This window comes from Arabidopsis lyrata (genome assembly GCF_000004255.2).
Source record: "Arabidopsis lyrata subsp. lyrata unplaced genomic scaffold ARALYscaffold_1, whole genome shotgun sequence".
Classification (NCBI taxonomy): domain Eukaryota; kingdom Viridiplantae; phylum Streptophyta; class Magnoliopsida; order Brassicales; family Brassicaceae; genus Arabidopsis; species Arabidopsis lyrata.
In genome coordinates this window covers 15,070,130-15,094,497 of record NW_003302555.1, presented here as the reverse complement: position 1 = coordinate 15,094,497, position 24,368 = coordinate 15,070,130, and the positions used below count along the sequence as shown (strand labels likewise).

The window sequence follows — 24,368 nt, the reverse complement described above, 5'->3', positions numbered from 1 at the left end:
TTTTTCGTCTTCTACCTCCATCCAATTGTTTGCACGGAAGAGTGCATCCTGAATTGTATCTGGTTTATGAAGTATTAAGTCTTCTTTAAACCTTGAATCATGTCGTAATCCTTTTCGTAGGGCAGATAAGGCTGATTGCTGTGAGATTCTCGGGAGTTTTGATAGCACTCCTTTGAATTTGGTGATGAAAGCTCGAAGTGACTCATTAGATCCTTGCGTCAAGTTCCAAAGATCGGCATCCGAAACGCTTTTATCCATAAGGATAGAGTATTGCTTTAAGAACACGGCTGACAGTTCGTCGAAATTGCTGATCGAACCCGGCTCTAGTTGGGTGAACCACATTAGAGCTTGGCCACATAGATTCTCCGAAAACAGCTTGCAATAGCCTGCGTCCTCGTCAGCTTCATCCAATTCGACTCTTCCAGCAGCGATCAGAAAGGCTGCAAGATAGCTTTTTGGATCCTCCAATCCGCTGTAAGGGTCCAATTTGAGTTTCCGGGAATCTTTGATCCTTAAACTTGCAATTCGCGGGATAAAAGGGGTTCGCCTTGCTTCTTCAATGACTCGATTGATGTCTGGCTCCGAACTTGTAGCCTGATGAAATTTTGATTTCATTTCTTTTAATTCCTGGCTAACCTTTTTCATGGTCTCGAACTGGTCGAGGTTCTCCTGCTCGTACTGAGCTGCAAGTTGTTCTTCATCCCCGATCTGCGTCTCTTCTTCCGACGTCTGAGCTACATTATTTGTAGCACCGGGAGTTGTTTGTCCGCTGGTTTCATTTCGTGCAGCGGAACTTGGCGAGTTGAATATCCCTCTTCGGGTTCCCACCGGGTTTCCTGCACTTAAAGAGCGAACGCGAGTTTGTATATTATTGACGTTTTGGCTAAGAGATACCTGGGATGTTTGCAACGTATCGACGGCCTTCTCCACATCCGAAAACTTTTGTGATATGTCCGACATGGTTTGCTGCATAGCTTTGAGGGTTTCGGCCAATGATGTCTCAACAGCGTCTCCTCCGGACATTGTCGCTTATCTCGGAAATGTAGAAAAGAAGAAATCTGACCACTCAAGAATCCTGATCTCCCCACAGACGGCGCCAAAATGTGGATGTCGGATTCACACACTCAAGTATTTTGTTAGGTGGGAAAGATTATTCTTGAGGGACAAAAATAAATATGTAAAAAGCTTATAAATTGATACGAAAATTGCTATAATATTTCTCTCTTGAGAGGAAGATCCACTTTACATGGCCATTGGCCTCTATATTTATACATAGATAAGCGACATTAAAATGGACAATTAAGTACAATTATTCCTTCTTAAATGTGTCCGTTTTGATTCTTCGACTTTAATGCTCAACGTTTGAATTTGAGTTGACTCTGATTTTCATGGGCCTCGCCTTTTTGGCCCAAGTGTCCTCGAGCCGACCTACCCGCATCTTCTACTCCGAACTCACGTCTTAGTGCAGTCACTTCGGACTCTCGAAATGGTGACAACCACTTCGACCGTCCCCTCGGTTCATGGGCCCAATGGGCTTCATCCTTTATGGGCCACCCGCTTGACTACGTGGCAATCTTTGGTTGGTCTCGTACTTCTGGTGCGGGATCCGACACCAACATCACTCACTCTCTCTCTGTATCGTGACATCTCTTTAAATATTAATCCAAGCGGTGCTTGATCCAAGAGATGCTTCTCTTAAATCAAACGTTGCTTTTCTAATCATCACATACAATCAAGAGACATGATGTTATTTTCACAAGTAGAAGGGTATTTACATAAATACAATGTGCATGTAAATATAAAATATGTAATTAAATAACCACCAACCTTTAGATTATTTTATGCTAGGTCTATCGAATTTTGGGACCGTTTTCATCAGGATAATTTATGTTTTGTTAATAATGAGGTGCAAAAAATGACATTATGAAAAGCTGAGTTAATATGTTGTTCTTTTTGTTCTTGTTCTTACTCATTTCAAAAGTATCACCCAACAGTATGTCGGTTTTTTTTTCTCTAGATTCATTATTTATTGCAAATTATGAGAAATGTTACATAGACGATTCTACAACTGACAATTCCTTCCGACCCTTATTAGATCCACGACAAACGTCACCTATTCATCTCCTTCTTCATGATCACCTCTTTCAGGTCCTTCTTCATGCTCTTGATGGACACTTCACTCTCTGCGTAGAATCGTGGTGAACGGCTATAATTGTACATCGCTGGAGATCTCATGCACACTTGCCTCCAATAATCTGTAAATATATTAATAAATCGCAGTATCTGGGACTCGAACCTCAGACGTCTAGATGTAGAAGCATTAATTAACCATTGATCAACCAATGGGCCAAGGGGGCTTCCACACAGTATGTCGTTTTATTATTTTTAAAATTGATCTTAATTATTAATTATTCTAATTTGTAGAGTGTTGATACGCAAAGCTGAAAAATTGATGAGAGTAAGAACACAAATGTGTCGTGGAAGAATTATAATAGAGTCTCATGATACATTGATATATATATATATACTAGGATATGACCCGCGGTACACCGCGGGTTAATTATTTGATTTTTTTATTTTTATAAATTGATGAATTTATTGTGTATAATATTTTTTGTTGTATACCGCGGGTCACATGCGTTGTATCTAAAATAAAAAATTTTAAGTTGTATTTGTTTTGTTTAGTGTTTAAGATTGTATAATTGTATTTTGATTTGTTATTTATAGGATTTCACCTGTGGTATATTGTCTCGTATTAATATTGACCCAAACCCGTCCAACCATATAATCTAAAATGAAATTAAACATCATTTTGTTATTTTTTAATAACACTTTTATTTAAATGTCATATAATTCGAGTTAATTTGAAAGTTGCTTTCAAATAGTTTCCATGTATATTTTTAAATTAGTTTGTGTTTTTGGACCAACCCGTAAAAACAATTTATAATTGTATCTTAAAATACTAATTAGGATTTCACCCGTGATATACTGTCCCATTTTAGATAATTGTAAAAATTAAAGAAAGATCCGAATGACTCAATTTCGGGTCTGAATAAAATAACGACATGATTAAATGCTCAATTTGTTCTTAAAATTGTTAATATAGATTACACACATATTTTTATTCATCGATTGAGTAATATATGTCCGTTTTAAAAAATTTGAATTGTAACATATGCAGGAAAAAAAAAACTAAAATTTACTAACTATTTATATATTTTATAATAATTTAAAATAATATAAATATAAGATCAAATAAAAGTGAAATAAGAATCATATATTTATGTTTAAATTAGGTAGAGTGGTTTTAGGAAATTAGTGCAAATTTGTTATATTAGCATTAAATCATCATATTTGATTTCTTTATCTATAAAAATCGTGGAGAATATACCATAAATAAAGCGTTTAAATATAGTAATTAGTTGAGAAAATATATATATTTTAGATTTTATTAATTATTTTCGTTTTTTAATTTTGCCAAAATTTAAGGAAAGATCCGATTGAAGATTTCCGGATCAAAATTAAACAAATTTGACCCGATTTGGGTACCCCAAAAACTGCTGCAAAAATGTATAGTAGATATATATATATATATATAATTTCTTAAATTGAGATAAATGTAAATATAAAAAATATATTTAGAGATAATATTAAATATCCTAAACTTCGATATTAACATTTACCCATATTTTTCTAGATTCTTCTAGAATCATATATTCTTGCCATATGTTGGCCTTATCATCTAGACCATCAATCTTGGTCGATCTTTGGTTCCTTATCTATACAAAAAAAAAACAAGCAAATAAGTGTTAATTAACACTCATGACTTGGCCTGGGCATATGGGTAACCCGTTCGGGTTCGGGTTGAACGGGTAATGAGTTTATGGCCAATTCGGGTATTTCTAAAGATTCGGTTTCGGTCCGGTTCGGGTATCGTCGGGTTCGGGTCGGTTTGGGTAATAAGCATGAGAACTGAAAAAACTCGAAAAATTTGATTCCCATTGGGTTTGGATCTAAATGGGTAAAATTACCCATAAACCCGCAATATGACTCCAATACCCGAAGTTTTAAATCATTGTACATGCTCAAATGATCAAATAAAGAGAACAAAATATCAAACATGATATCTAAAGACTAAATCCAATCCAAAATCACAAAGATGAATACTTAAGTCTTAAGTGTTAAGAGTAAATTCAATCCAAAATCACATGACATCGGAATGTTCAGTGACAGTAAGGTCGCCGAAAGTGTCGCGACGAGAGTTTCCAGTTTCGATAGTGAGACGCAAAAGGGGATTTAAGCAGAGATTATCGAGGGAATAAGGATTCTAGAAGGAAATTAGGAAACTCAATTGTCAAAACTCAAAAACTAGGACTATATGACTATATGAATAAGGATTCTAGAAGGAAATTAGGAAACTCAATTGTCAAAACTCAAAAACTCAATTGTCAAAAGGACATACTTGAGAAGAACTTCTTGAAAACATTCGGAAAAAGGAGGGATCTTTTGGGGGCTGGGCCTGGGCCTATCTGATTGACTTTAGATCTTTTGGAGCTGGGCCTATTCAATTCGGTTAGTTTTGATTCATTTCGATTTGAGTTATAGCGTGATGTTGGTTTCTAAGTCTCCATAGCCAATTGTGACCAAATGTGACCAAACTCAATCCAACGTTTCTCAGTTTCTGTTCACCGACTCGAAATGAAACCAAAACAAGACAACTACTAATTGAACAAACCATAAAACTATTTGAAGAAACTACAAAAAAAACTAACAAAGAACACAAACACTTTGTATTGATTTTATGTAAACTAACCAACAAACAAAGAACGTATCTCTACCACAACCAAGATCTTTGCCTTAGTTTCAGCATAATCTTGACACAGATAGACTCTAACAGTAGTAGTAGTAGTATTAGATATATGATTCCAAATTCGAGATTATTACTAGTGTATTATTTTAGCTGCAAATCGGACAACGAACAAGACCATTCTCATTACACTCCATACACTTCACCACTACAGCCTCATTACCCCATCCTTCCACCACTTTACAGCTTCCATTACAACCCGAACACGGCAAAAACGCTAATCCGCCGCAACCATCGCAACCGCCGCCACACCGATCTTTCTTCTTCGGAATCCCTTTAAGCAATTCACCAAGCAATCCTTCTTCAACCAATCTCATCACTTCCTCTGCTCCACCAATGTACTTCCCCTTCACGAAAACCCGAGGCGGCAACACCACCGTCGATTCTCCGGTTCTTTCTACCGCCATGAGATTCGATAACTCTTCTCTAAATCCTCTATCCATTGACACATCTCTCTCACAGATTACTACACCAAAACTCTCAATCGCAGCTCTCACGGCGTTACACGCCTCAAACGTCCGTCGCACACCGCGCAACGACGTCGTGTAAATCACAACACGATTCTCTCCGCCGTCACACAATTTCTCAGATTCCTCCGCTAGTTTCGGATCTAACGGTTTCAAAACCTCGTAATCGTTAGGGTTTTTCAAATTAGGATCGGAGTTCTCTTTGTTTAATCCGCCGGAAAAGACATCACATTTCACCGGAATCGGAGAGAATCGACAAGTATCGCCGTCGAGACCTGACATTAGCTCCCAGAAGTTAATAACCTCCGTCGTCGGCTCAGACTTAACCATCATCGCCGCCTCCTTACCGTTGATAGTGAATCTCTCAGGCGGAGTCATCGGCGATATAGCGGAGGTAGCGGCGGAGGAGGAAGGAGGCGGCGGAGGAAGTGAAGAGTCGAGATTGAGAAGACCATAAGTTGTGGAAGTTAGCTTGACGAAATGGTGGCTTAAGGAGGAGCTGGTGAGGTGAGAGAAGTTGTTGTCATCGGTCGGATTAAGGAGGTTGGAGGAGACACAACCACCCATCGCCGGAGATTTCGAGGATTGTTTTGTTATCAACGTCGGAGAAGAATCACGGAGATTGAGTGAGAGAGACGGTGAAGTGAGATTAAAGACAAAATAACAAAACTGATAATTAGATAAAACTTGTTTATATAAATACAAATTTTCTAAAGTTGGAAGTGACAATGCACGTGGCTTTGGTGTTATTAATATCCATATTTTTCGTTGAATAAAGAAGTTCTTAATTATTAATATTTTTTTTTTTTGGTTTATTTTACTGAAATAAAAAAGAGAAAATACAAAGCTAAATCTTTGTGTTAGGATTAGAATTCGGACCACTATCTGGTTGGAGTAAAAGGAGCAGAAATAGTCATTTTAATAATTTCGTTAGAAGGAGATAGAGATAGTTAACTAGTCAACATGTTCATGATAGTTATGGTAAAAATAAAAATAAATTGCTTGTTTAGGTTAAACCATAAAAAGAAAAAATTGCTTGTTGAGGTACATCCGAAATTATTGAGGTACAATTGTTGAATCGATAATGAAGTTTTAAAAATCTAGGGAATCCAAAAGGGTATATTAAAATAATGATTTAGAATGATTATATATTTTCTTCATATCCATTTTCACTCAATCGAGTTTTATTTAATATTTTTGCTCGGAAAATATTTTATTAAAATCGATATATTATTGATTCTTATATCTATAAGGTATTCAATAAAAGATTTTCACATTCGATGTTAATTGATCCGAAAAAGAGTGCCACGCAAATTCGTGTATTAGAGTGTCACAATTTTTTGGTTCTAAAATAGTTCAAATAAATTTAAATATTATTTCACTTATAAATTACTAAATTATGCCTCTCTGAAAATCTAACATTTTATACTTCAATTATTTTCACAATTATTCAAAAACCTAGTCACATTATGATATAACATAATCCTCGTCAATTTTATGTTTCATTGTAATTGTTTTTTTTTTTATAAAAAATTTGTTATTAAGATCTGTCTCGATTGTAAAAAATAATCTTCTATGTATTTCACTATGTTATAAATAAAGCTGTCGAAAGTTTTAAATCTCATGACCACTCATATGCCTTTGATTGTAACAAGTTGATCACTATTAATCAGTCAATTTTTTTGGGAATCTTACATATTTTAAATTTAACTAAGATCGGACCCGCGGTCCACCGCGGGAGAATATTGGTTTACATACGTTGATTTTAATATTGTGCGTGTTTTAAGTAGAGCGAATCGTGTAGTGTACTTATAAATGTTCATAATAACGAATTGTAGAGAAAATATTAAATTGTTTATAATTAAACCAATCATATTAACTATGATTACAAAATGGAATTTTATGTTTTAGAATTCTAAAATTAGACGATTCATAGGACTTAGAGCAGTCAAAATAGGTCAAAACAATGGGTCGAGCCCAAATCATCTCACTATGGGGCAGATTTGGGAAAATATATTAAACCCGTAAATAAACGGGCCACATGGATTGATTCGCAGCGGATCATAGGTTTTAATCGGTTTTCGTCCGAGGGTTGGCGGATCAGCCCGCATGTTAGTATTTATTGATAAAATATAATTTATTCAACATTTGGTAATTTAAAAATTTTTTAATAAATGAAATTATAATATTTATAAATATAATGATATATAAAATTATTTTCTCTAAATTTGTTTTATTTATTTATTTTAGTAGTATTTTAAATTTTTGCTACTTTAAAATTATTTAAACAAAATTCACGGACAACCCCGCAAATCAGCATACATTCGCGGGACAGGTTTGTGTTTCATATATGCTACCTGCGGGTCGTGTGGACCGACTAACTATATGTCAAAATATATTTTGCCTATCACAAAACGGGGTTAACGGGACGAATCAACTCGCTTTGACAGCTCTAATGGGAATATTATTTAGTCATACAACAAAATAGAGTTTGGACATAGGAATAATAGAATCTGTAACTTATTTGTTAGATGATAGATTGAAACTTTGAAAGGTGAAATATAATGATTAAAAATTAATTATTATTTTTCATGATTCACAAAATTTAATAAATATTTATCATCTTGTTAAATAATTCTAAAAATTATATTCAAGAAATCTTTATAATTTTAAAATTAAACTTCTTTGGTAAGATATAAGTATGAAAATACCATAATTTCGATTTAATCTAATTAAATTAAAATTAGTTACATGGATTTCATATCTATTTAATTTACACGACCAAAATAAAAATATATATTTAATTTATAAAATAGATGGGTTAGTTGTGATAAATTTTCTAGAAATTTTTTGAAGCAAGTAAGATATCTTTCAATTATTTAATGATAATTGCCTAAAATAAGCAAAATTAATGACAAAAACGTTGATTGTTATGGAATTAGTTCCAAAAATATATGAACAAATATATTATACGTAATTAATGTATAGTATTATTCGGAATATGCTTTTATAATGATTTTATAATTAGTTACCATAAATACAATAAGATTTTATTTGATTTCCATAAATATTTGATTTTAGTTTGATTTTTCATTATTAAATATTAATTAGAAATCATATTCCAAAAAAAAATAAAGATCCGATTTCATCAATTTTCTGATTTTGACCCGATCCATTTGCATTTGTACTTCTCTTTTAATAGTATAGATGAAGATAAGAAGACCGAAATATTAATAGATCGATTTTAATTATTAATAAACAATTCTTAGATTCTAATATTTTGTCAAATTGATTCATCTGGTGTTGACAGTGATTGTTTCTTGTCTTTATTTATCCGATTCGTTCGAGATCTATTATGTTCGTTAGTTCGAGATCTATTCTGCATCGCGAGTTTGATAATGGTGTTGTTTAGTTTCTTATCATTTACGCCATATCAATATTAGGTTTTATATTTTGATTTTTTTCAAAGTTTTGTTCGAATCTACTAATGTTCTTTGAACTTTGATATTCACGGAAATTTAAACAAAAATTTAGATGTAAGTTTTTTTTTTTTTTTACAATCATTTGGTCGTTGATCCATAACCTTGATTTTCATAGATCTGTTTATTCGTAAAGGATGCTCATGGCTAAATGAGTTCATCAATGTCGAACTTTTAATTTAGCGGTTTTCCCATATGTAGAACTCACTGTAAAAAAGATATTTTAATTTTAAATACTTTTTTCAATCTTCATATGTTTTAAACTTTCTTCTTTAGATACTATCTGGTATCATTTCAATTGGTGGTTTGTTTTATAGCCTATGTACTCTGCTGGCTTTAGTTAATATTATTCAGATCGTTCGTGCATTAAAATAATTTTTGGTTTATGAATTATTTTATTTTTATAGTTTGATGATATTATAATTTCATTCAAACCATTTTTATTTAAAATGTTCAGCTATAATAATTACGTAATTATAATACTATTAAAATTTTAAAATTTAATTTTCTTTAAAAATATTATAGATGTATCTATGAAATTCGTAAAATTGCCATTGATTAAACAAAACCAATTACTCCATAACCGACTCTATTTCTACTAAACCACCTCCATACCGAAATAACGATACTGAAAATTTATGGTTTAGAAATTCGACCCGGACTCAAACTTTATTCGGGTCGGGTTATAAACTTTTATAAATGCCCTCACAATCTTGTCTTGGTCGCTTCGCAATTTCTTCTTTTTACATTATTTTTTCTTTCCTCCGATTCGAGAGTTTGCTTACCTCGGAACTTTTCTCCGACATCGTACCGTCTCGTCCGATTGAGCTGGTTCACCTTCTCCGGCGAAGAAGCTTACTTATACCCTCAATTAGGGTTTCAAGAAAGAACCCCCCAATCCAACAATCACGTTCAGTGAATGGTATCGTATCGTATCGTCTTCTCAATTTTATCCAATGCTTTGATTGCAATTCAGCTTAACACGAGAATTGATCAATGGGGTTTCGATTTGGTTGTGATTTAAAACCAAAATTGAGTCTCTTTTGATGAAGTTTCAGATAAAGAAGTTAGCTTTTGTTTCCAGGTCCGTTTAGGTTGGCTTGTAATTGTATAGTTTTTTGTTTTTGTTTTTGAAGGTTTCGATTGAGTTTTAATGGTTGGGGATTTGGGAAGGACAATTGTCTTGCCGTCTCCTGATTTCCACCATTGTAGTTAAAGCTTTTGAATATGGCTGAATCCAACGGCAAGGGTTCCCACAATGAGACTTCCTCAGGTAAGTATATGTTGCTTTCTTATCAAATTTTGTTGCTTTATGACTGTTCTACAATTTATGACTGTTTCTGAAACTAGAGATGTGCCTGTCTAGCTTATGACTGTTCTATTGTTTTGAATATTTCGGATTGACTTTTGTGTCGCCTCTTGAAGTAGAAAAGGAGCTGCCTTGAGTGATCCTGGACATGGGTTTGTAGAATCTTAATTGACAAAGAAATTGGAAATATTAGGTGGATTACTACAATTTGTGAAACTAGAGATGTCCCTGTCTAGCTAGTGTTCGGTGCATTTAGGCTAGGTCATGAATGATTTACGGTTTTGAATATTTCAGATTTCTTTAAGTAGAATAGGAGCAGTCTTGAGTGATCCTGGACATGTTCTAGGGGACAGTTAAGATCATTCTTTCTAAATTTCTAGTGGGAATTGGGTTTGTAGGATCTAAGTTGACGGAGAGATTTGGGAATAGTAGTTTCACTAGATAGAGGCCAAGACTGTAGCCTGATAAGATGATAGAGAGAAGAATCCAATGATTAGGTGACCTTGGATTTAGCAGTCTAACAAGAGTGTTAATATGCAAAATTTGTGATTTCTAAATGCTCATGATGATTATCAGTTCACATGCATTCCCCTTGCTAGCCAAGATTTGTTTTGTGAGCACCAATCTTTTACATGTCTGCTGCAGACGACGATGAGGAATATGAGGACAACAGCAGGGGTTTTAACCTTGGATTCATCTTTGGAAATGTTGATAACTCTGGCGACTTGGATGCTGATTACCTTGATGAGGTAATCTGTTTAACGCTTTCAGTATGATGACCTTGTTGAACACATTATTTTCATTATCGGTCTCAGTTTTGCTGTCTCTTCTCTCTGGACTTAGGATATATGTATTTTATTAACTATGAGTTGCATATTCTCCACCAAGCATACCTGTGCCAATGATAACATTTAAACTTTACAGGACGCCAAAGAACATCTTTCTGCATTGGCAGATAAGCTGGGTTCATCTCTACCAGATATAAATGTAACCTTCTACGCACTCTTCGACATTTTATCTCCTAAAGGTTATAGACGAGTGAAATGCGAGTCTTTTATGTGATTTTTAATCCTCTTTTTGTTGTACTGGGATGCCAATAATGGTGTTTCTAAACTCAACAGTTATTGGCAAAATCAGAACGTACAGCAAGTGATCCAGCTGAGCAAGGTGATGTTGTCTGCTAGGGTTGTCTATCTCATGCAGTTTTTATTTTTCATTTAACTTCTAGTTTGCATTCTACCCTTTCTTTAAACCATACCGGAGTAGCTACTAGGAAACCTGCTAGAAACTTTTTCTCTCAGTGGACGTTTCCATCACAATGGTCTTGCATTCTTCCTATTTTCGTTGTAGTCATAATCTAATTATATTGGAGTGTTTAAGACCGTGTCTTGCGTAAATCATATGCACAAACATTTTAACGACTCACGTTTGAGATCTTTAAATATGCAGCATTCCTGCCCATAGCAGTTACATACTGACACTATTTACACTACCAAATCTTGGTCATCAGCTTCATTGACTGTGATGATATGTTGTGTAGATTATGATAGAAAAGCTGAGGATGCTGTTGATTATGAGGATATTGATGAAGAGTATGATGGGCCCGAAGTTCAAGTAGTTAGTGAGGAAGATCATCTACTACCAAAAAAGGAATATTTTTCGACTGCAGTTGCTTTGGGTAGTTTAAAGTCAAGAGCTTCTGTGTTTGATGATGAAGATTATGATGAGGAAGAAGAACAAGAGGAGGAGCATGCGCCAGTTGAAAAATCTTTTGAAACTGAAAAGAGGGAACCAGGTTTGCATTTCGAAATTTCTGTTTCTTGAACAAAACGATTAGACCATTGGTAAAGTGTACTTTTGTTGTCATCTCATCACTCAAATTGGTTTTTGTAAGTTATTCTTCCGGTAATTATACTTGTTGAGCTCAGGCAAATGATTACTTGCAAAGCTGTAGTCTAGTGTAATTTAAGTCCTTGAGATCAGATCATATATGATTTTTCTTTATGCCTCCTGCGTCACTGTTTATAAGACAAAACAATTTGCGTTGCAGTTGTCTTAAAGGAAGATAAGGCCTTGGAGTATGAAGAGGAGGCTAAAGAGGATCATATGGACACCGAAGATGTCCAGGAGGTCAGTTTCCCTCTCAAAATAAAGGGAAATTGTGTCTCAAAAAACATTTTGTTTTGCTGTGGGATGATTTTGTTCTGTTAGTGATCTCATCAAAACATTCAGGAGGAGGTGGATGAGTTATTGGATGGTACATTGGATGACAAAGGCGCTACCCCACTGCCTACGTTGTATGTCGAAGATGGTATGGTCATCTTACAGTTCTCCGAGATATTTGCGATCCATGAGCCTCCACAGAAACGGGACAGGAGAGAAAATAGATATGTCACTTGTAGAGGTATGTGATCTGGAATGTTCTTCTTCTTTTTGTTTCTTCTCGAACCCTATTGAGTATCTTTTGCTGTCCACGTTTATTAAAATTTGCAACATCAAATAAAGTTTCTCCATACTTTATAGTATTTCCCTTTCAATTCTTAAGGGCCATTAAGTGTTGAAACCATGGGACCTTTTGCTTTTATGCGGCTCAGTCTCTTTTTGGCAAGAATGTACTAGATCTGTGTATTTGGTGCCACAAATATGAAGTGGTCCATTCTTTTGCTTTTTCCAGGCAACTTTATGTTTTTGTTCAATTTTTTCCGTTTTCTTATCGTTTCTGTTGTCTCTGCATTCATTCTTCTTTCTTTTGGTTGGTAATTCACTTCTTCATGTGGAACTCTTACATCATAGCCTTCTTTCGTACAGACAAATACATATCTATGGATATTTCTGAGCTTGTTGAAGACGATGAGGAGATACTCCTGAAGAGCCATGGTAGGATTGATACTCTTGTGAAACAAGCTGATCTAATTCAGCTGGATGTTCCCTTTCCAATTAGAGAGGGTTTACAGCTGGTAAAAGCTAGCACAGTGGGTGGTATCGCACCAGAATCAAGAGAATTTACAAAGCTAGTAAGGGATTCATGTATCATGGGTGAACTGTTGAAGGAAGACTTAATAGATGATAATTCATCTCTGTGCCAATCTCAATTATCAATGGAAGTTTTTCCTCTTGACCAGCATGAATGGGAACATCGGATTCTTTGGGAACATTCTCCTGAAATCAGTGGTAATTCTGGTGAGGTCTTTGAACGTGGACTTGAGCCGGAAGCTATGCTGGTTGAAGGAACAAATGCAGAGACTGAAGAAGAAAACTTGAATGCGATGAACTCTAGAGAGAAAGTTCAAGCTGACGATAATATGCCTGTGCCTTTTTCTGCCAATCTGTTGGAGTCTTTTGGCTCAAGAGGTTCCCAGTCTACTAACAAAAGTAGACATCATCCACAACTGCTAAGGTTAGAATCCCAGTGGGATGAGAATCATCTTAGTGAAAATGATGAATCTGGAGTGAAGAAGATAAAGCGACTTGAAAACGACGCCCTTGGGCGCTTTAGCAGACTTGTATTGCGAGAGAGGGATTTGGGGAATGAGGCATGGTTAGATAGTATAATATGGGACTCAGATAAAGAGTTGAGCAGATCTAAACTAATTTTTGATCTTCAAGATGATCAAATGGTCTTTGAAATTTTGGATAATGAGGAAAGCAAAAATCTTCAACTTCATGCTGGAGCTATGATTGTATCCCGGTCTTCAAAATCCAAGGATGAAACCTTTCAAGAAGGCTGTGAATCAAATTCTGGGTGGCAATTCAATATTTCCAATGACAGGTTTTATATGAATGGGAAAAGCTCTCAGCAACTGCAAGCAAATACTAATCAATCCGGTGTTCATAGTTTGAGAGTTTTTCATTCAGCACCAGCGATTAAATTGCAGACGATGAAGAGTAAATTGAGCAAGTAAGTGGGCACTCGCATATCGTTTTGTATTTCCACTCTTTTGTGTACTCTAAAATGTTTCCACACTGGATGCTTTGCACATCCATTTTTAGTAGTTTCTATTAAAATGTGTTGAGTTAACTCGTTGCAGTAAAGACATAGCAAATTTTCACCGGCCCAAAGCTTTGTGGTATCCACATGACAATGAGCTAGCCATCAAACAGCAAGGAAAGTTACCCACCCGAGGATCCATGAAAATTATAGTTAAGAGCCTGGGGGGTAAAGGAAGCAAGCTACACGTTGGCATAGAGGAATCTGTCTCTTCTTTAAAAGCCAAGGCTTCTAGAAAGCTAGGTTGTTGTTCAACTTTCACTTTTTTTCTACTGCATTATGACATAGCTTCTATGTGGGGAAGACCTATTTTATTGGTTTTACTGAAATATCTTGGAGCTCACTTGCTACAATTGTTTTGCAGATTTTAAGGAAACAGAAGCAGTGAAGATGTTCTATATGGGAAAGGAACTTGAGGATGAAAAGTCTCTTGCTGCACAAAATGTTCAACCAAATTCCTTGGTTCATCTTATACGTACTAAAGTACATATGTGGCCATGGGCGCAGAAGCTACCTGGCGAAAATAAATCTTTGAGACCTCCTGGGGCATTCAAGAAGAAATCTGACTTATCGACTAAAGATGGCCATGTTTTCTTGATGGAGTAAGATGAACTTCTATTTGAGACTTACCTGTGTCAAATTGGAAACTTTTGTTTAGTTTTTTTCTGCATGCTACTTTGTGGTTTTGCGGTTATTTTGATCTATGTCTATCAGCAGGAAAAGACATTTATCGGACGTCTCTATTTCATTGCATTGATCTCTGTAGGTACTGTGAGGAGAGGCCGCTGATGCTCAGCAATGCAGGAATGGGTGCAAATTTGTGCACATATTATCAGAAGACATCCCCAGAGGATCAACGTGGCAACTTGCTGCGCAATCAAAGTGACACCTTAGGGAATGTGATGATTCTAGAACCTGGGGACAAGTCTCCTTTCCTTGGGGAGATACACGCTGGTTGCAGTCAGTCATCTGTTGAAACAAACATGTATAAAGCACCTATTTTTCCGCAGAGATTGCAGTCAACAGATTACTTGTTGGTCCGGTCTCCTAAAGGAAAACTCTCTCTAAGGCGTATTGACAAGATAGTTGTTGTCGGACAACAGGTTTGCCTTTCGCAAGATTTCTCTCTTAGAATTTTGGTCCAGGGAAGGTCCAACTACATATATATAGCCATAGACACACCCACATACACAATTAAGATTGAATCTATATATTCCATGCTTGTGATTTAGTAGCGTAACAATGGGGCATACTAGCCTGAGCGAATTAAATTAATCTTTTCTGTTATTACTTTTTTCTTTGGTATTTTGACGTTGGTGTCCTAGCAAAATTTTAGGATAAGTGATGGAAGGGTACAGTAAGCTAACAGATCTAGAATAAATAGATATTATTGGGGAAAGATACTGGAGTGATCAGAGAGATGTGAGATGCTCATTTCAGTTGTGTAAAAAGCCACAAGAGTCTGGTTATAAGTTTTACCTGCAGTACTTAATTGTGGCAATCTACATCTTATTTGTTTATATTCTTCCAGGAACCTCGCATGGAAGTAATGTCTCCTGGATCAAAGAATCTACAGACTTATTTAGTGAACAGAATGTTGGTTTATGTGTACCGAGAATTTTTGAAGCGTGGTGGGGGGGGCCACCCAATACCTGCAGATGAGCTGTCTTTCTTATTTTCTAACTTGACAGATGCAATCATCAAGAGGAATATGAAAGTTTGTGCTAATTTGAAGGTATCTTATCATATTATCACTTCTGCATAAACAGCAGCATCTAGAGTTGCACACTTGCGTTTTCTCTTTTTTTTTTTTCTTATTGCGTCATCATGCTTATGTATTATGCTGATCTATTACATGGACGTACACAATGCAGAGGGATAAAAATGGCCAGTCTTATTGGGCCAAAAAACCTGGTTTAAAAGATCCAGCTGAGAATGAGCTGAAAAAGCTTGTAGCACCAGAGCATGTAAGTTTCTCCTTTGGGGACATTTCATTGGTTTATACACCACTCTGTTTTTCCACTGTCCAAAGTTGCATTAAATGGAAAGATGCATGATATTCTCTATTTTGTTGGCCTAGGTATGTTCTTATGAGAGTATGTTAGCTGGGCTGTATCGGCTCAAACATTTAGGGATCACCCGGTTTACATTGCCAGCCAGCATATCAACTGCATTGGCTCAGCTCCCAGACGAAGCTATTGCTCTTGCTGCTGCATCACATATTGAGCGGGAGTTGCAGATTACTCCATGGAATCTGAGCAGTAATTTTGTTGCTTGTACAAATCAGGTGGGCATCACTTATCTATATTTGGGAGTTACCTAGCCAGTGATTTTTATCTGTAATTTATGTTAGGAACTTGGGAGTTAGTCATCCCAAATCACTAATCCGTTAAAGTCGTGTTTGTCCTTGGTTCTCTTTTATAGTTCTTTGCAAACAAGACTAGAATCTATTTCAAAATCTATCTTCTCTAGTTTTGTAAAGAACCTTTCTGAATCTTGTCAGTGGAAGTGGATTTGATACTTCTGATCAGTCATCGCTCATGCTTTCGTTACTTATCAGTCATCCCTCATGCTTGCGTTACTTGGCTGGTTCAATACTCACATGTCTGATTTTCATTTGTTGGTTTGAGTAGGACAGAGCAAATATAGAGCGGTTGGAAATTACTGGGGTTGGTGATCCCTCTGGACGGGGTCTAGGGTTCAGCTACGTCAGAGCTGCGCCAAAAGCACCAGCTGCAGCCGGGCATATGAAGAAAAAGGCAGCAGCCGGCCGTGGAGCCCCAACTGTCACTGGTACAGATGCTGATCTTCGCAGATTAAGCATGGAAGCAGCTCGAGAGGTACACTTCTTTTGTTCAGATGTCTAGCCTCTAGGAACCTAAAAATACTTACAAATTACCCATTTTCTTCTAAACTATTACTAAAGTAAATATCATCGAAAATTTAAAAATAAGATATGGTTTGGCTGTTATCTTTATAGGTTCTTATCAAGTTTAATGTCCCTGATGAGATAATTGCCAAGCAAACTCGATGGCACCGTATAGCTATGATACGGAAGCTATCAAGTGAGCAGGCTGCATCCGGTGTTAAGGTTGACCCTACAACCATAGGCAAGTATGCTCGTGGCCAGAGAATGTCTTTCCTGCAGATGCAACAGCAGGCCCGAGAAAAGTGTCAGGAGATTTGGGATAGACAGCTTTTGTCCCTTTCAGCTTTTGATGGTGATGAGAATGAAAGCGAAAATGAGGCGAATAGTGACTTGGACTCCTTTGCCGGAGATCTGGAAAATCTACTAGATGCTGAGGAAGGTGGGGAGGGGGAAGAATCTAATATGTCTAAGAATGACAAGTTGGATGGAGTAAAGGGTCTCAAGATGAGACGGCGGCCATCTCAAGTTGAGACAGACGAAGAGATTGAAGATGAAGCTACTGAATATGCAGAGTTATGCAGACTGCTGATGCAAGGTACTTGCTTTCAACTAAGCATTTGTGCTATTAGCTTAAGGTTCATTTTGTCAATAAATCACTGACTCGTGATGCTTATTTAGATGAGGATCAGAAGAAGAAAAAGAAGAAGATGAAAGGTGTGGGAGAGGGAATGGCATCCTTTCCTCCACGACCCAATATAGCTTTTCAGACAGGTGAACCTGTAAGAAAGGCCAATGCCATGGACAAGAAACCTATTGCCATCCAACCTGATGCATCGTTCTTAATAAATGAGAGCACCATCAAAGACAATAGAAATGTCAGTACAAGTTTGAAATTTTTTAAAACCCTTTGCTCTTGATTTCTTTAATTATTGTGTCAAACCATGATGTCTTGCATGTCTTGACCAACTCGTATCTTCATTTGCAGGTTGATACTATTATAAAGACCCCCAAAGGTAAACAGGTAAAAGAGAGCAGCAATACTTTGGGCCAGCTGAAGAAGGTCAAAATACTGAATGAAAACCTAAAGGTACAATCAAATCAGTACATCATGTATAAAATTTACTTTATGGTCATTCTGAGGTGTTGCCTGTTCTTTGGTCTAAACCAGGTATTCAAGGAAAAGAAATCGGCGAGAGAGAACTTTGTTTGCGGAGCCTGTGGTCAGGTATAATTACGTATTAGACTAGATTTTGAATTTAAACTTATTTCTTAGAGAAAAGTGTTTAATATTATCTTTATGGCCAGCATGGACACATGAGAACCAATAAACACTGCCCAAGATACAGAGAAAATACAGAATCACAACCCGAAGGCATAGATGTGGATAAGTCTGCCGGAAAACCGAGCTCTTCAGAACCATCAGGTCTGCCCAAGCTGAAACCTATTAAGAACAGCAAGGCTGCGCCAAAAAGTGCAATGAAAACTTCTGTAGATGAAGCTCTGAAGGGAGATAATTCAACTTCCAAAACTGGGGGTCTCCCTCTGAAGTTTAGATATGGTATCCCCGTTGGAGATTTGTCAGATAAACCTGTTTCTGAAGCTCCAGGAAGTTCTGAGCAAGCGGTGGTGTCTGACATAGACATTGGGACTAAGTCCACATCTAGGATCAGCAAACTGAAGATTTCAAGTAAGGCAAAACCTAAAGAATCAAAGGTTGAATCTGAAATACCTTCGCATTCATTGATGCCTACATTTAGCAGAGAGAGAGGGGAGAGCGAATCACACAAGCCTTCTGTCTCTGGACAACCCTTGTCTAGTACAGAGAGAAATCCGGCAGCCTCAAGCAGGCACACTATTTCTATCCCGCGGCCATCATTAAGCATGGACACAGATCAAGCTGAATCGCGTAGGCCTCATCTTGTGATACGACCGCCGACAGAAAGAGAACAGCCTCAGAAGAAACTTGTTATAAAACGTTCGAAAGAGATAAATGATCATGACATGAGTAGTCTTGAAGAGAGTCCCCGGTTTGAGTCCCGGAAAACAAAAAGAATGGCAGAACTAGCGGGTTTTCAGAGGCAGCAAAGCTTCAGATTGTCAGAGAACCCTCTTGAGCGGAGACCAAAAGAGGATAGAGTATGGTGGGAAGAAGAGGAAATAAGTACGGGAAGACATAGGGAAGTTAGGGTGAGAAGAGATTATGATGATATGACTATATCAGAAGAACCCAATGAGATAGCTGAGATCAGAAGATACGAAGAGGTAATACGGAGTGAGAGGGAGGAAGAGGAACGACAAAAAGCCAAGAAGAAAAAGAAGAAAAAGAAACTGCAACCCGAATTAGTAGAAGGGTATCTAGAAGACTATCCTCCTCGAAAAAACGATAGAAGATTGTCAGAAAGAGGTCGGAACGTCAGAAGCCGCTATGTCTCCGACTTTGAAAGAGATGGTGCAGAGTATGCGCCTCAACCAAAACGACGCAAGAAAGGAGAGGTAAAATTCTCTTTGCTTCCATATTCACTTTGTTCAGTTAAAGTAAATACTCTATAGCCACGTAGCATGCTTTCATGTGTCTCGATATCCTCACCTTTGTCTGAAACTCATCTATGTTCTCTCTCCTCTATTCAATTACCAACAGGTTGGCCTAGCAAACATCTTGGAACGCATAGTGGACACACTAAGACTAAAAGAAGAAGTGTCACGTCTCTTCTTGAAACCAGTATCCAAGAAGGAGGCTCCAGATTATCTTGATATCGTGGAAAACCCGATGGATCTCTCGACAATCCGGGATAAGGTACGGAAGATAGAGTACAGAAACCGAGAGCAGTTTAGACACGATGTCTGGCAGATAAAGTACAATGCTCATCTTTACAACGATGGACGTAACCCAGGAATACCACCTTTGGCAGATCAGTTGCTGGAGATTTGTGATTACTTGTTGGATGATTATGAAGAGCAGTTAAAAGAAGCAGAGAAAGGTATAGATCCCAATGACTGAGAATATTGTAAGATAGAATCTGTATCACCACCCTCTTTAGTCCCCCAAAATGGGTTTCTTAGCTTAGCTCATGATTTGTACGAATAGAAGAACAATTGCCATATCTGTGTAAAAAAAAGCCCAAGTAATGGAAAAAAAAAATCTTTCTTCTGTTGTAAAATTTTGAGGGCTTCCATGAAATTTATATCTTCAACAGAAAATTATATGTTTTTTTTTTGTCACAAGAGTGTCTTCTTTATTATAAACAGAAAATTATATGTTACCAATTTGTTTTTGAATTCATTTTTCCTAAAAAGTTTTGGGAAAATTGGATATAAAGGACAAATAATTAAACTATTGTCCATCTATCCATTCTATATTCAAATGTCACATATTCCTAATATACCCTTTGTAATTGATTTAACCAATTTTTCAAATAAAATTCAAAATAGTTTGTAGGCAAATGATAAAGAAGTCATGGGGATACTTATAAAATCAAAAATATATCGTTTTGGTTACCGTTTTCGATGAATAAAATATGATCTACGAAATTTAGACTACGCCTTCTGAATTTAGAATGTGTATTCTATATATTGTACATGTTCTATAAAATTTAGATAATATATTCTATGCACTCTACATGTTCTAGAAAATTTAGAACGCATTTCTGTTCTACGGTATTTAGAATGCTAAATTCTACGAAATTTAGAATACATATTCTATATTTTGCTCTTTCTTCTAGAAAAATTAGAATATGTTTTCTAACATTTACCCATGTTCTAAAATTGTTAGAAAACACATTCTTATATTTTTCTATATATTCTACCAAAAATAGAAATCAAATTCTATGTAATTTAGAATGTTTTTTTAAAAAAGAAAATAAATTATAAAATATGGAAATCGAATATAAAAAGTTAAGATTACGAAACTACAAAACTTTTTCGTGAAAAATACGTAACATGAGTGAAACGTGTTGCTCTACTTACACAAAATACAAAATATGTAATATAACCAAACTCAATTATAAACTAACAAAAGTACCACATTTGTGGAAAATTGTGGTTTACTATAGGCGTAATATTTGAAAGTGACTAACATAAAAGTGAATTGACATGTAAAAAGGTTGCATAAATCATTGTGTGTTTGTTTTTCACTCAATCTCTATTATATTAGAATCTAGCTGTGGAGGTTCATACTTTGCCATTCGGTCATGAACACATGAGCAAATGTTATTTCCCGTAGATCATCTACAGGTCTTTGATGTGCATGTATATGTTGACATCGTCCAACATATCGATGGGCAGTCCCAAAAAAGAAAATTAAAGAAGAAATTGCCGAAAAAAATAGAAGAAGAAGATGCCGTAAAAAAAAAGAACTAAAGTGGAAGAAGATTTGAAATTATCTACGGCAAAAAAAAATTAGAAAGTAATTAAATATTATTTTTATCATATATTTTCTCCAAATCATTTTTAGAAAATAATCTAATTAATTTTGGAATGTTATAGTTTAGCAAGCTTTAACAAAAAAAACTGGGGATATAAATGGGATTTTAATTATGTCAAAGCATATATGACCAATTTTAAAGCATATATGACTAATTAGGAATATAGAATGCATAAATAGACAATAATTTAATTATTTATCCTTTATATCCGATTTTCCCAAAATTTTTGTGTACAATAACAACCTAATGGGCTTGAAATAGGCCCATTTAGCCAAGGATAGCTTCAACACTTGAATTTCGCAACGTGAGACACAACGGGCAGGCTAAAGCTGTCCGGTCACATTCCGGGCATATGCTCAGATGACGACATGGCAACACAACCACCGTCGCTTCCCTTTCCCGGCAAGCTTTGCAACTCGGCCGTCTCATCCTCTCCGGATCCACGTACACCGACTCGGCGTCGTCCAATCCGCTGATTCCCGCAGTGCCATCCTCCGCCGCTCTACTATCTTGCGCCGACACACGACCGCATTTGTTAACGGCTTGCTGGAGCTGAGCCTGCAGCGACGCGGCGGCGGCTTCTTGCGCTTTAGCTCTCTCTTGCCATTCTTGCGCCTCCGCTCTCAGCTGCGAGTCACGCGTCACCAGCTCATTGTGACGGCGCGTGGCTCTCTCTATCTCTGCTTCTTTCTCCCTCAGCTTACGTACCAACGGCTCCTCCACAGCACCAAGAAGCGCTTTATAGTGCTTCTTCCTCTTCTCCACTAATGTGCGCCGTAGCTCCTCCGCCTATACAAAAAAAAAGTTTTTTAACTTTCCGGTAAGAAAAAAATCAAAACTTTACATATACCCAAATCGTCTCAGACGAAATCAAAACCTGGGCATGAAGAAATTCATCAAGTTCTTCGCTTTGCCTATTGATATGTGCAGCAAAAACATCTTCAGACGAATCGGAGACAAAACTTAGCCGGTGACTAATCTTTTGTGCCTGATCTCCGCCGGAAAATAACCGGAGTCCTGTATGAACCATATTCGACGGTGGATGATTATGGTTATGTAATAAAGATAAGTCTATAACTTGAGGAAACTGATGAGACTGCAGTGGTAAGAACTGATGATTGTTCGTTTCTCTTCTTCTTTTTCTCTGATTCGAACCTATAAGAGACATACACACACATTCTCATTTTGTCAAACGATTTTTTGAAGTTTTTCATGGAAAATAACAGAACTTTTACTAACTTCCATTGTTGAATAACATATTGGTTTGATCAAGAAAATCTCCAGCTTGTGATTGTAATGTAAAATTATCTTCTTTCTCTTTCCCGTTTCTGTTCACACAAAACCGTAATCAATAAAAAAGAAAGAAAAAAAACACAAGTAATGTAAAATTTACAAAGAAAATGAACCTTTTATTGAATAAGATGAGATTAGAGGAATGGTGTTGAGCTTGAAGTGCCATTTTAAGAGAAGAGAAGAAATTTAATGATACAAAAGCTCTATCATGATCATCATCTTAACGTATTTGAACTCTGTCTCTGTTTTTTTTCTACACCTTTCACTCTCTCTTTAAATGTGTATAAATATAGGTTTAATAATAGAGAAAGAGTATTTCTTTAGAGTTGGGTTTGTTCATTTTGGTTCTCTTCTTCTTATGATGCTTTGGCTTTTTCTTTAGGATTCTCTCTCTCGTGTCTTCAACCACGCCATTACTCTCGCATATTCCAAGAAAAACCAAAAAAATAAAAAAAAAGTGTAAATAAAAAAACGGAAATCGATATTTGTACTGTTTATTCGGTGACCAAGTTTTGGATAGTGGTAATGTATTAAAAAAAAGTAAACTATTTTGTAATTTCTTACTACAAAAAAGGGGAAAAAACATTGTTTTCTTTCAAATGTAAATAAGATATTTAGAAAGTTTGGAATTTTATGCAAATGCTCTATTTTAACTAAACAAAGGTATGTAATTATTTAAATAAAATTTGCTTAGCAAAAAGAAAATGAAGGTGCAAGTCACTAATCATAACATGTGTGAGACTTGCTTGATTTATTTCCTTAGCACACTAGTTAACATAATTACATCATTAGACAACTACTTCTTCCCACCTTTCCTTTTTTCTATATTACTATTCGTTTATCTTGAATATTTCACTCATTTTTTGTTGTTGTTGATAGTTTGGTGACATTAGTTACTCTTGGTTTTTCATCTCTAATATCATAAGCAATCTGTTAAAAGTTAACAAAAATACATGAGTTACGTGTAAATGAGGAAATAAAATTTTCAATCAATATTTTAAAAGTGATTCACAAAAAAAAAGTGAATTTCTTATATTTTTTCATATATCTGAGAAATATCAATTTAAAAAAATCATGCAAATGATGTAAAATAAAAAAGAAGAAAATTTAACTAAGAAGTTTTGGATTTAAACCTACAATCTCTTCTACTAAATGACTATACTAATACATACAGTATTAATTTAGTTTCTTTTTTGTCGTTGATGAACTCGACATCTTTTTTGTGTATTCGCTGATGAAGGTACCAAAACCGAGTATTAAATGGGTTACATTATTCAAATATAAAAATAATTATTAAACAATAAAATAAAAAATTATTACATGATTATCTTACAATTAATATTTGTTAGACCAACCCTTGTAAAAAGTTACAATAAAATAAATTTTTTCTGTTTTTTTTTTTCTGCGAGTTGAAATCTTAACTTATAATGAGCTCATATGAGTTGTTTGATCCTCAAGTCCCAACCACCAAACCCATTCAACATGTTTCCAGTTGGTTTGCATAATGAATAATCTACACACACGAGATATATATATGGTTGAAATTGGAAACAAACTAAACATTATTTTTACTTTTTATTTCCACAAAAACTTTTGGATGTGTTTTGATCGATAGTGGAATTGGGACAGCAAAACAAAATTAGAATCTAAAAGTTTGGTTTTAGTCGTTTTCAAT

At 35.8% G+C, this 24,368-nt stretch overlaps 3 protein-coding genes across 3 annotated transcripts; 1 reads left to right on the top strand and 2 right to left on the bottom strand.

The window, feature by feature from the left end:
* Positions 1–4,768: 4,768 nt before the first annotated feature.
* Positions 4,769–6,079, bottom strand: LOC9329800 (uncharacterized protein At5g39865). The gene has a single exon (XM_021015052.1). It carries the CDS (start codon positions 5,899–5,901, stop codon positions 4,957–4,959), a length of 945 nt encoding a protein of 314 aa, XP_020870711.1. The 5' UTR covers positions 5,902–6,079; the 3' UTR covers positions 4,769–4,956.
* A 3,462-nt stretch (positions 6,080–9,541) lies between these two features.
* LOC9327070 (transcription initiation factor TFIID subunit 1) lies at positions 9,542–20,095 on the top strand. Its single transcript, XM_021014908.1, has 22 exons — positions 9,542–9,735; positions 9,950–10,086; positions 10,768–10,871; positions 11,047–11,109; positions 11,244–11,289; positions 11,663–11,917; positions 12,173–12,252; positions 12,355–12,526; positions 12,931–14,020; positions 14,151–14,353; positions 14,475–14,712; positions 14,877–15,213; positions 15,642–15,845; positions 15,985–16,077; positions 16,191–16,397; positions 16,744–16,950; positions 17,091–17,574; positions 17,658–17,854; positions 17,965–18,066; positions 18,148–18,204; positions 18,285–19,472; positions 19,618–20,095. The coding sequence occupies exons 2-22, from the start codon at positions 10,041–10,043 to the stop codon at positions 19,975–19,977; spliced, it is 5,733 nt and encodes a 1,910-aa protein (XP_020870567.1). The 5' UTR covers positions 9,542–9,735; positions 9,950–10,040; the 3' UTR covers positions 19,978–20,095.
* Positions 20,096–21,576: 1,481 nt separating this feature from the next.
* LOC9327069 (probable BOI-related E3 ubiquitin-protein ligase 2) lies at positions 21,577–23,086 on the bottom strand. Its single transcript, XM_002890961.2, has 4 exons — positions 22,807–23,086; positions 22,640–22,728; positions 22,278–22,555; positions 21,577–22,189 (listed from the first exon to the last, which is right to left on the bottom strand). Exons 1-4 carry the CDS (start codon positions 22,857–22,859, stop codon positions 21,668–21,670), a joined length of 942 nt encoding a protein of 313 aa, XP_002891007.1. The 5' UTR covers positions 22,860–23,086; the 3' UTR covers positions 21,577–21,667.
* Between the last annotated feature and the right edge of the window lie 1,282 nt (positions 23,087–24,368).

Coding starts and splice junctions, on each gene's coding strand:
- LOC9329800 (XM_021015052.1), bottom strand. CDS start 5,901: ATGGGTGGTTGTGTCTCCTCCAACCTCCTTAATCCGACCGATGACAAC.
- LOC9327070 (XM_021014908.1), top strand. CDS start 10,041: ATGGCTGAATCCAACGGCAAGGGTTCCCACAATGAGACTTCCTCAG. Junction 14,021..14,150: donor ATGAAGAGTAAATTGAGCAA/GTAAGTGGGCAC, acceptor AACTCGTTGCAG/TAAAGACATAGCAAATTTTC. Junction 16,078..16,190: donor AGCTTGTAGCACCAGAGCAT/GTAAGTTTCTCC, acceptor TTGTTGGCCTAG/GTATGTTCTTATGAGAGTAT.
- LOC9327069 (XM_002890961.2), bottom strand. CDS start 22,859: ATGGCACTTCAAGCTCAACACCATTCCTCTAATCTCATCTTATTCAAT. Junction 22,729..22,806: donor CTCATCTTATTCAATAAAAG/GTTCATTTTCTT, acceptor TTGTGTGAACAG/AAACGGGAAAGAGAAAGAAG. Junction 22,190..22,277: donor ATGAATTTCTTCATGCCCAG/GTTTTGATTTCG, acceptor TTTTTTGTATAG/GCGGAGGAGCTACGGCGCAC.